This window comes from Corylus avellana, chromosome ca4, assembly GCF_901000735.1.
Source record: "Corylus avellana chromosome ca4, CavTom2PMs-1.0".
Taxonomy (NCBI): Eukaryota; Viridiplantae; Streptophyta; class Magnoliopsida; order Fagales; family Betulaceae; genus Corylus; species Corylus avellana.
The window spans coordinates 7,034,698-7,046,910 of NC_081544.1; the positions used below are offsets into that span (position 1 = coordinate 7,034,698).

General features: G+C 34.1%; 1 protein-coding gene and 1 long non-coding RNA gene across 2 annotated transcripts; one reads left to right on the top strand and one right to left on the bottom strand.

Moving 5' to 3' along the window:
• Positions 1–2,685: 2,685 nt before the first annotated feature.
• On the top strand, positions 2,686–4,051 carry LOC132179485 (protein FLOURY 1-like). Its single transcript, XM_059592218.1, has one exon. It carries the CDS (start codon positions 3,011–3,013, stop codon positions 3,950–3,952), a length of 942 nt encoding a protein of 313 aa, XP_059448201.1. The 5' UTR covers positions 2,686–3,010; the 3' UTR covers positions 3,953–4,051.
• Positions 4,052–6,911: 2,860 nt separating this feature from the next.
• On the bottom strand, positions 6,912–10,623 carry LOC132179763 (uncharacterized). Its single transcript, XR_009439964.1, has 3 exons — positions 10,494–10,623; positions 10,134–10,273; positions 6,912–7,692 (listed from the first exon to the last, which is right to left on the bottom strand). It is a non-coding gene; the product is annotated as an uncharacterized LOC132179763 (long non-coding RNA).
• Between the last annotated feature and the right edge of the window lie 1,590 nt (positions 10,624–12,213).

Consider the following 12,213-nt stretch of genomic DNA (forward strand, 5'->3'; position numbering starts at 1 on the left):
GCGGCGCACTTGAATTGAATTCCGGCATCCATGGTGGGAGATTATACCATGATCTCTTAATTAGATCACAATTAAATACACCAACTTTAAATCTTGACTGTAAAATAGATACTATTCATTCAAATAAAATAAAGAATTCTTGTAAATTATGCATTTGCTTTCCTTTAGTGTTATGAAATGATAGAACTCAGCCTCCATGTGTTCTTGTACACATGCTCTGTACATGTTCTTTTATTACGTACTAACAGAAACAGCCACCATAAACTAATGTCAAAATTTCTCTCTAGGATAATCTCTCTAGTTGTTCAACTTCTCTCTCTCACATGGTACAAAGCCAATGCTTGTGCTTGACAGTGCAATATCTCGCATACCATTTTTGCTTGTTGCCGGAATTACAATGATTATATTAAGTAGGCAAATTCAAGAGTACAGCAAGCACCGATCAAGGACGAAACTAGCAATAAAAGTTTGGGAGGCAAAACTAAAAAATAAAAAATAAATAAAAAATTGAGGCGGTAAAATTATAATTTTAAACAGATTATAAGAGTTTTTTTTTATTTTTTTTTTTTTAGCCCCTCAAGCCACCACATGGTTCCGTCCCTGGCGCCAACCGTCTACAATGTTATGATAACGAAAGCTGATCTTGAAGGATATCATGGCAATTATGATGGTGATACTCTTTTTAAAAAAAAAAAATGAATATGAGAAAGGGTTACAAGAGAGGATCCTTACCATTCTTGATTTGAAAGGAAGAGGGGATATTCTAAACAACAACAAAAAGAAAAAGGGGTGGACTCTAACAATAGATTCAAACCGAATAGTGCGAAATTACAAACAAACTGTAAAAAAATGAGACAAACAAGTGTTTCGGTCGTCTGAATAGAGCCGCATATAGTGGTAACAGAACCAAAATCTTAATTATGATGGTGATACTTGTGTCGTAAACGAATTAATTTAGAGCATAGTTGGTAGAATGAATTAAGTGACTTGACATTGTGGGAGAGACAATCCTCTTGAGCAGAGCAAGAGATGATGTTTAAGTTGAAAAGAAGCACAATCTTTTCCAGGTAAAGTTGAGCTTGTCATTTATATTGATGGCAGCAGCACTTTCCAACACAAAATGTGGATTCTACTTGCAATAAATAAGGGAACCTTTTCCTCTTTGGTGTGGTGTTTAGGATTCACCCTAAAAAGAATTCCTTTTCTCGTGCTTTATTTGGCACTGAATTTCTTGCCATCTAACCCGTTTACCAACTCATCTACGAAACAACCGAAGAACACCTTCATTATTTGTTAGGATTTCTTAAAAAGGAAAAAAAAAAAAAAAAAACCAGACACTCCTTGGTTTTTAATTTTTTTGTTTTTTATTAGTTTTATTTTTCGAATTTATAATGATATTTTTGTCGTATTAAAAGATTTTATGGTCATTTTTGTCTTTTTGCTAACCTTGAAATGGACATTAACATTTTTTTTTTTTGGCAGTTTAGGAAAAACATTCACATAATTGATAGTTTGAAGGAGAATCTATAGTTTTCTCTTTATTTTATTATTGCACAAAGTTATGAAGAATTTTGGTGAAAAATGATATTGAGGTAACTTAATCACAAGAGTATAGATGAAAAATGATATAGACTTCCTCTACTTTTTTTTTTTTTTTTTTTTATTAAAAAAAAAAGTAGGAGATGGTGATTAACTTTGGCTACTCTACTTGAGTGTGATCATGGTAGCATTTACCCACCGGGAATTAATTAGGAAATGCTTAAACGATGAAAACCGCATACGCACTCCTTCAAGACCAATTAAGTTATAGTCTGACTCAACTTCATAAATCCAAAACTGATAATACTAATCATGCTTGTATGAGTAATTTTCTACTGCGGAGAGTTGAACTCACACCTTAATACATGCTCAACCTCATGGGGATTTCTTTGAGACCTCTTTCCTATTTTTCGATTCTTGTTTTGACTTTGTTTGACTATTCCTTAATTTTCATTTTTAATTCGCACATGGCTCAATCTAATTCATTTATTTTAAATTAAATATATATAATGTAAAGACCTCAATCCAATATAATGTAGGTGCTAAAACATTTAAACATACATACAGATATAAAAGGTTTAATTAAAAAAAAAAAAAAACAATAATGACGATAATCTAAAAAATTCTATTACCAAAATAAATTGAAAAGACAATTTTAATTAATGCATAATGCTATCAATCGGCATAATCCACACAATCATCTGATATTATTACTTTTTATCCCGTTGAACATAACGGAAATCTAACGGTCACAGGAAACAATTAAGACGAACAAAAAGGAATACTAAAATTACGAATGCCGTTACACTGGAAACTGTCTTCTGCTCGCGATCTAGATTTTAAATCAAGGTTTTACTCCAATTAAGGTTTGAGATCGTGCCTGTGACTCTGAGTCAAAGACAGCGCCGTAACATTTTAGTTTCTCAAACGAAAGGCAACGTCGGCGTTGTTGGCTGCCAATAAGCGACACTTGTCAGCACCCCATAGCCTTAAGTGCATCAAACATCCAGTAAAAGTACCCTCGATCTTCCTCTAAATAACGAGACTGCCATACTCATCTTAAATTAGCCAGTCTGAATAACCGACTCAGCATCTCGATTTATTCGCCTCTAACCCTCCATAATATCTCCTCTCCCACGCTCCCCTTCTAACATAAACGCTGAAGGATATTGTCTTTCTCTCTCTCTGTGTTTCTTGCTCTCTCTGTCTTTGTTTCTCAAGTGATTGCTCCATTGTACAGTGTTCTTTCTGTGAATACTATTGTAAAAACCTAAACTTTTACGCCTCTATGTGATTTCCTTCTTTACAGTTCCGAAGGAAGTATATACTTTTGTCCTCTGTCATTCCTTGTTCACAAATCGATTGTTTTGTTTTTTTGTCGGAAAGTTCCTTCCTTTCTTGCTTATACAACAAGTTTGAGCATCCCAAGATCGGATTGAAGTTTCTTGCTTTGTAAATCTACTAGACCCACATGCAGATTCCGGGTCGTTTTTGTTTGTTGGTTTTTATTTGCGCAGTTCTTGAGTTGTACAAGATGTTTTTCAAGAGCTTTCTTGGGTTTTTGGCCATGGATTGTACTTCATGTTTAAAGTTTCTGAGTCAGATCAGTGGGTTTGGATGTGGGTTCTTGGTGTTTGGGTGTTCCTCACAGGTTTTTGGTTTTTTGGAGTTGTTTTTGATGTTTGGTTTGGGGATAAAAGCTTTGCAACTTGGTTGGTACGGTAAGGGTTTGATGCAATTTTTGTGTGACTTTAGAGGCAAATCAAATATTCTAAGAAAAAGGTTTTGTCTGAAAAATGGTGAGTTTGGCTCTTTGACATTCTTGATGAGTTCAAATTCATCAACTAAAGACGATTTACTGGTAAGCAAAGAGGTTGCGAATTCAAATGGTGATGTTAAAGCAGAGGAGGTTTTGGAAGAGGATAATGAAGAAGACGAAGAAGAAGAATGTTATGATGAAGATGAAGAGTTTGATGTAATGGCACTGAGAAAACTGGTGAAGATAGAAAGACAGAGAGCAAATGCTGCCAATGCAGAGCTTGAGAAGGAAAGGATGGCATCCGCATCGGCAGCTGAGGAGGCGATGGCCATGATTTTGCGCCTTCAAAGTGAGAAAAGCTCAACAGATATGCAAGCCAATCAATACCGCAGGATGGCCGAGCAGAAGCAGCAATATGACCAAGAAGTGATACGATCTCTGCAATGGATTGTCATGAAACACGAGTCCAATAGGAGTTTGTTGGAAGATCAATTTAGGCTTTGTAGGCAAAAGTTGAAGCTATATATGAAGGGAGATGAAGTGGATGAACGTGAAGGGATTGATGCAAGTATGAATCTTCTAAATTCCTCTACAAAAGATTGTCTTGATGATGTGTTTATTAGCTCTCTTGATATGGATTCCTTGATGTTGTAATTTACCGAGCATATCTCGAACAATACATTGATGTAACAATCCTTTAATTCCAATTTATATAGGATGGTTTTCTAATGTTGGCTCCACTTTGTTTAGGGTTCTATCTTTCATAGTTTTCCGCATGAAGTTGCTCGATAAGAATATAAAATCTAGAGTATTTGATTTATATTTAAAATAGCAATCAGAATGCTTTCTTTCTTCTTCATCTTAATTCTTTTAAGATAGGACTGATTTTCTACAAAGATGTCTCTTTCAACGTATGAAATTGGGCTATTTATAGCTTCTCCAAAATGTAAATTCTACCTCCCCTAAACTCCTTACCTGATCCTTCCCATTCCATTGGTACGTTGCCCTTCTTGTGTTAGGCACCTTGCTCTTTTTCTATAATTTTTTTCCTTTTTAGCCATAGTTCTTATTTACCTTAAAGAAGCTCTTATTGATGTAGACCGAATAAAGTAATAATCTAGAAAAAACGCTAGTTACATTTTCACTATTACATCAAAAAGACTAATCAATTTACAATGAACTAACTTAAATCTCTTATAGAGTTTAGTTTTACCGAGTAAGTAACTTAATCCCTTATAATTCACTCACTTCATGTGGGTAATTTATCTTTCTATTGTGGAGATTTACTCATTGGAGAGTACTATAGTGAGTCTGTAATATAATATATTAAGATACTACTCAACCTAAAAGTAAGCAAATGAGTGTGGACCCAATTATTTGGACAGAGTTTTCCTCTAAACCGGATTGAAAAAATTTCCTTCAACTTAGTCTATAAAAGTGGCATATGTCCTTTGAACATGTAAAAATCACATGTTTTTTTAATAGTAAAAACAAAGTTGAAATAAGTTTTATTACAACTCATGTGCACCCCACATGTTATTAAAAAAATGGACACATGTCACTTTTATAGACTAAATTAAAAGAAATTTTTTCAATTAAGTTTGGAAGAAAATTCTGTCCCATTATTTTATATTAACCACTCATACTTGTGTATAAACGATGTACTCAACACTTGTCTTGTCGAACTATCATATATGTACCACTATTTGGGAGATTTAATCCTAGAGAGTTTTTGCAGTGATACCATAATATAATATATTAAAACACCGGTTAACCCAAAAATTTAAGCTAATGAGATTAACTCCAATTATGTTATATTAAACATTTACACTAGTAATATCTTTTCAATGTGGGAGTAGCTAATTATTCTTTACACACGTGTATATTCAAATATATAACAATGTCTGGCAAAAAAAAAAAAAATTATATCATTTTCCTTCTCCCCATTCTCTGAAAACTGTACGTATGTAATATACTATACCAAGTTTACTTATGTCAACCTCATTATGGAATTTTTTTTTTTTTTTTGACATGTCCGCACAAGAGGGGGAAGGGTGATTCGAACTAGTGACCTCCGCTTTATTTAAGCGTAATCCCAACCGATTGAGTTACCTCATTGTGGAATATTACATCATTTGGATTGACCATCTTTCTTTATCCAAAGAGTTCAAGTTCAAAGTGTACTTTTGGACAAATAAACCAATGGTTCCTCAACCAATTGCATACCAAATTTGAAAATTAAACACAACCAATTAGGCAATCACATATATAATTATCAAAATCAAATAAATCACAAACCAAGGAACGAGATTTTGGTGTCAAAGTGAAACTCTTTGAAGAATTCTTTAAAGATAAAATACATGAGGATAGCCAAACTCAAGAAACCAATACACTAAAAAAAATTAAGTTTACAAGAAATACAATTTACGAAACCTTTGCAAATAACACCTTACTTATATGAAAGAAACAAGCCATTTGTCCCTCGCAGTAGCTCCAAAACTCTAACCAATCTTCTATATAACCTCCTCTTACGCTTCGGACCTCCGGTGCTAAAGGTTAATAGTTTTGGCATGTGGTTTAAACAATACTCTAGGAGAGCTTTGGAAGAAGAGGCTTAGAACATTGTGTTCTCTCTTAGCTCACACAAACAGCTTTAGTAGCCTTGAAAGTCGTGTATAATGATCCTTAAATACCCCAAGCCAATTATACAATGCTTTAGTCCTATTAAATATTTGAATTGCGTAACTCCAATGACGGCACCCGAATGGATAGGTAGGCTTGTCCGAACCAAGCTAGGATTTTGTAACATATAACCTGGTCACATCGGAACGCATTTTTAATCTTATATATTCATTTTTCTTCTCTTTTATCTACCGAGAACAAAAAAAAAAAAAAAAAGAATTAAAAAAAAAGAAAATAATAATATTTAACTAAAGTAGAGGAAGATATGATGAGTTTGATATTTAGTTCATTTTAAAAGTGATTCTTCAAATTTTAAAAAAATGGGTTCTTCTCTTCAAATTTAACTTTTATTTGAAGAGCTCAATATGAATGCTTTTAGTAGCTTCAGAAAAACTTGATCATCAAAACCATTAGTAATATGGCTCGTTTGGACCCCTATCGAACAAGATAGCGAGCTAGGTTTCCCAATCTCCTCTTTTATGTGAGTCACCATGACCTATTGCGAACAACTTTATAAATGACCTTCTGGAGGGCTAATCAATTTCAACTCTTAAGTGCCATGTAATGCTCCGACTTTAAAAATAAGCCATATAGTGGAAAATATATTATTTTTCACGTAACGCTTCTGCAAGGCACATGAAATAGAGAGAGACATGTACATAATTATAAAATTAAACTTATTTTTCTTTGCATTTATTTTACTAGGTATATAACTCCACATCCCATGATATGAAGCAGTAAAACAATTTATATCATGTTAATGTAAAAGCATCATTTTAAACGCCAATCAGTAAATATCATATCTAGCTCTCGCATACATCACATAAATACATATACTAACATGTTTATTCATGACATTTTCACATTCTTGCATAAGCTAAGTGTATACTTCCACTTAACTGCTAGAGTGTACTAAGTGTATACTGCTACTTAACCGCACGGTTGGTGGTGTTTTATCTTTCTACCAACTTCAATATGCTAAGCGTATAAGCCCACATAACCACTAGGTTGATTGGGGTTTTTATTTTCCCGTCCTAACTTTGGATTGTTAAGTGTATAACCTCACTTAACTACCAGGTACCCAATTTAACAACATTTTTTAAAGAGTTTTTCATAAACCATTTTATTTCAAACTCCTTGCCTTTAAAAACATGTAAATCACATCATGTCAATAAAGTTTCATATCACAAACATATATTCAAAACTTTTGGATCAATACCACAGATAAATCATGCTCAGACAATACTTGAACTTACCCTTAAAACCGATTTAAAACCTTCTTTTCCTTCTTAAAACTTTTAAAACTAATTTGACTGTATTGACACCATGGGTGACACACTAGGCTAACTGTGTTGATGTCAAGGGGACACCATGTAACGTCCATATATTTAATTAACAAGGATAATTAACCTTCAAAGTTATTGGCAGTGCTTCTAAAATTAATTATCTCGTAATTAACTCAAAAAACCACCCTATAATACCTATTAAAGTGAAATAAATAGTGAAATGCGGAAAAATATTATCTAAGCTATAATTAAAGCCCGAAAACATCTCTTAAATAAATTACAACCCAAAATTCATAAAAGGTAACAACCATCTCAAAATACATCACTGAAATTTCATAAATACTAAAATACAATAAAACAGCATACGATTCTCACTTCAAATCTCAAGCTTGTTGAAAAACTCTAAGCTCCAACTCGATCTATTACCTGCTAAATTGTGAAACATTTATAGTGCAAAGGATAGCATCTACGTACACAACTTAATAAGTAAACATCACCTAGAAGTAAACTATGAGATAAGCCCTAAAAAATACTCAACATGACATTTCATTATTCCATGCCCTTTAGAGGGTTTTCACAAATATTTTAACAATGTTTGATTATGAATGCCAAGTGGCAATTTTGTAAAAATAACTCATGATAATTTCTTTTTGAGGCAAAAAAACATTTAAATACAAATCATAATGTCTTTGCATACTCTATTCAACCATAACCACATCTCATTACATCATATTCTCATTCTATGATACCATCATACTCATATATTAACCCTCATTAGCTTATAACCCACGCTCTCGTGGGCCTTTTTTTAATAATTTGATTGCAAAATAAAAGTTCAAAATATTCTCACCAATGATTTCACATTCCAAAAAATCATAATCGAACTTACCAAAAAAAAAAAAAAAAACTTAATCTGAATGTTGAATTACTTTTTAAATATATAAGGCCAAACCAAAGAGAAACAATCAAATCTTTTCAATTTAAAGTTGTTCAACCAATTTTGTTATTGGAATTTCAGAATATTTAATAACATAATTTTTTTTCCATGTATAGTATTCAAAATATAGATAGAAACTTTGCATTATCAAATCGCTTTTCCCTTTCTAGTTAGGTGATCATTTTGTATACTCTCAGTGTACTTTGGGGCGCCTTTATACTTTTAATAAGACTGATTATTACTTATAAAAAGAAAAAAGAAACTTTTCATTATCAAATGTAGGGATTGAGCAAAACACAAACCCTTGATTGGCTGCCAAGAAAAGAAAATGTTGTAGATTGACGTGTCATGACACTTTTGCTTCCTAAAAATCAAATATTCTGAGCAATCAAACATTGAATTAATTTTTTTTTTTTAAAAAAAAAACCATTGGATCACCGATACAAACCAAAGAAAAAAAAAAAAAAAGCCCCCAAATGCCAAAGAATCTGCTAACATACACCTCTTTTCTCGTTTCTAGCATTCGCTTATCAGAAAAGGAATTAAAACACCATGAGATAAAGCAAAACAAAAGCCCTTGTTTGGCTGCCAAGAAAAAAAAAAAAGTTGTTGACTAACGTGTTATGACGCTTTAGTTTCTTGAAAGTGTAACAGATCAATTGATTCTGCATACAATAATTCCTATTTACAAACATGCCTATAAATAGACTCAACAAAAACAGAACATCATTTCCTGTCCGAAGCTTCAAGAAGACACACCCTAATGTACCAAAACACTCGTAGTCCCAAAAGTAGACAATGCCTAATGTACCATTCATTTATATCTGTTCAAACACCATTTTTTTAAAAAAATAATAATAATAATTTTTTAATTTTTTTAGTTATTATAGTTTTAAAATTTTTATTTTTCTAATTTTAATTAGGTATATGGACAGATGTCGATTTTTCAGAGTTGTTGACGTGGATTTCCGTCAAATTTTAGACAAAAGTTAGATGAAGGTACTATCTTCGTTTTTAGCTATTATCGAGGTACTATCTGTGACACAAAATTAAACCGAGAGATCAAATAATAAGTTATTAAACCACATGGGTAAAAAATATTCCCAAAAAAAAAAAAAAAAAAAAGGAAACCAAGAATCAAATATTCAACACCGTAGGCCCAAAAATAAAAATTCATTATAAAAAACATGGAAACTGATCTTAGAAGCTTAACCAAAAAAAAGAAAAAAAAACTTTTCTTAGGATGGTTATCTTGAAAAGAAAAAGGGGAACTAATAATCAAATAATCAACAAATACCATAGGCCCAAAAATAAAAATTCATTATCAATCATCAATCTCATGAGGAAGAAGATGGAGACGAAGGTTTTACATGCATTATCAACGATAGAAACAAACCAGAACCTATCAAAACAAAACAGAACCCATAAAAGACATGGGAACATATAACTTTTTTGTGATATGTACTTAAGACCACATAACAAAACAGACCATTATTCCATATCTCCCCCCAAACCATTAAAATTTAATCAAAAACAATAAAGCACAGAAATAAACACTACCCAGAACCGCATAAATCAAACACTCTTACTCATCAAAAAATGATTTCTTTTTTATTTTGTGATGAATTAACAGCAACCACAACCATTATACCAAGCCATCACAGCCCACCAATAACGAAGTCCATATACAATACAACATTCTCAATCTGTAGGAGATTCACACATTAAACAAAACTACAGTACAATTCCTAAAACCAAATACAATAAAAAATAAAGAAAACCCACCAAAAAAATTATAGATCAGACGAACCAAATAAAAGAATAAAAAACGTTTTGACACATTCAATTGACAACTAGGAAACATGTATTAAGTAGAACATGGATAATAATAGTTAAGATTATAATATAAAGGAAGAGCGAAAGTTGAAACCTTTGTTGATGAAGGCGACGTTGGACTGGGTCTTGTGGATTGCAGCAACTGCGTATAACATAACCTTCTTGATTAAACAGAAACCACAGACCGAATAAACTCCATATATTCCTTGTCAGAGAGAGGGCTCATAAGGATTTCTGCATAGAATCGAACAAAATCACAAAGAGAGAATTAGATAAGAGAGAAGGACAGAGAAGCACCTTCAAGAAGCTGCAATTATCGGAAAGTTTAAACATTTCTTAGCAAAAATAAAAAGAATTGAACAAAATCATAAGCAGAGAAATCGTTTTGGAAAGTTTAAATTACAATCAAAACGAAAAGAATCTAACAAAATCAACGATTTCTATGAAAACTCACTGAAAGTCTAAATGGTGGTTTTGCTTTGGTGGAGGAAGAAAACCTATTGAAAGTGAGAGCGCGTTTAGTCTCCCTTAAAAAACCAAACGGACGTTTGCTTTGGACAGGGATTAAACGCACGTTACAAGAACCTAAACTCATGGCCAGCTAAAAGAAAAACAGGACAGTTGCGTTAAAAACCAAAATCACGGTCTAACCGGTTTAGTAACCGGCTCACTTCTTATAAAACATGGGTTTATTCCACGTGTCAAAATTTTAAGCTCTCTCTAATGCAGAATTCGGCTTTTATATATACATATGAACATATGATATGATATGATACGGTGGAGGTTATCTTACCATAACAAAAGCCCTTTTTACAAGTGATATGTAATGTACTAGTGCACAATGGACCATAACATACCGGTACACAAAGCACCATAACATACTGACGATGCCATCATACCTACACTTTAACCTTCGTACAATGAAGGTTAGCATAACATATTGGATTCCTATATAAGTAAAATGTAACCTTCTTCGGACATGCAACCATACCCCATCTACATGGAATAAGCCCTCCCACCCTCAAAGGCATCTAAAGACCTCTTCGGCAGTTTGGATCATCAGTAATTCACCCCAACATTCCCAAAGACCTTGCCACTGAGGCAGTGTAAGTCCTCTCTCGCGGAGGCATCTTAAGAACTCGTTAGTTAACCCATTGCCCCTCGAGGCAATATAAGCCCTCCATCCCTCAAAGACATCTTAAGACGCCATCAGTAGTCGGGATTCTCTGTAATTCGGTGCAAAGGTCCCGAAGACCTTGCCACCAAGGCAGTGTAAGTCCTTTCTCTTGAAGGCATCTTAACACCTCATCGAATAGGCACCTACTGCCCCTCTAAGCAGTATATGCCTTCCCACCCTCAAAGGCACCTTAAGACCCCCATCGTCTATCTGTTTCACTCTAAAATTAGCTCAAAAGTCCTGAAGACATCGCCCCCAAGGCGATTGAAGTCCTTCTGTCTCGAGCCCTGATCGTGCCAACCAATACGGTCTTTGCTCGTCCCTTGAAGGCATCGTAAGACCTATTCAGTTAGGCACCCACTACCCCTCAAGATGGTATAAGCCTTCCATAAGACCCCAAAGACCTTGCGCCAAGTCAGTGTAAGTACTCTCCTTCAAAGGCATCCTAAAACCTCATCGGTTAGGCCCCTACTACTTCTCGAGGCAGTATAAGCCCTCCCTTCCTTGGAGGCATCTTGTGAGCTCATTAGGAGACCAAATCATCAGTGGTTCACTTTGACGATGCCCAAGACCTTATTGCTGGGGGGAGTAAGTCATCTCTTGCGAAGGAATCTAGCCGTCGAGGCGATGTAAGTCCTCTCCCTCAGAGAAAAGGTAACATATCGCAAGTTAGGCAACTACTGCCCCTATAAGCGGTATATGCACACCCTCCCTTGAAGGCATCTTAAGACCTTATCAGTTGTCTAAATCCTTCATAACTCATTGATAGTTCAGATCCTCAAGCACAAAGGCATTGTAAGACCTTGTCAAATAGGCACCTATTTCCCTCGAGGCATTATTAGCTACACCTCCCTCGGAGGAATCTTAAAACCTCAACAGCAGTCATAATCATTGCCGCTGAGGCAGTGAAAATCCTCTCCCTTGGAAGTATCTTAACACCTTGTCGGTTAGGCACCTACAACACCTGAAGGCAGTATAAGTCTTGCCTCCGTCAGAA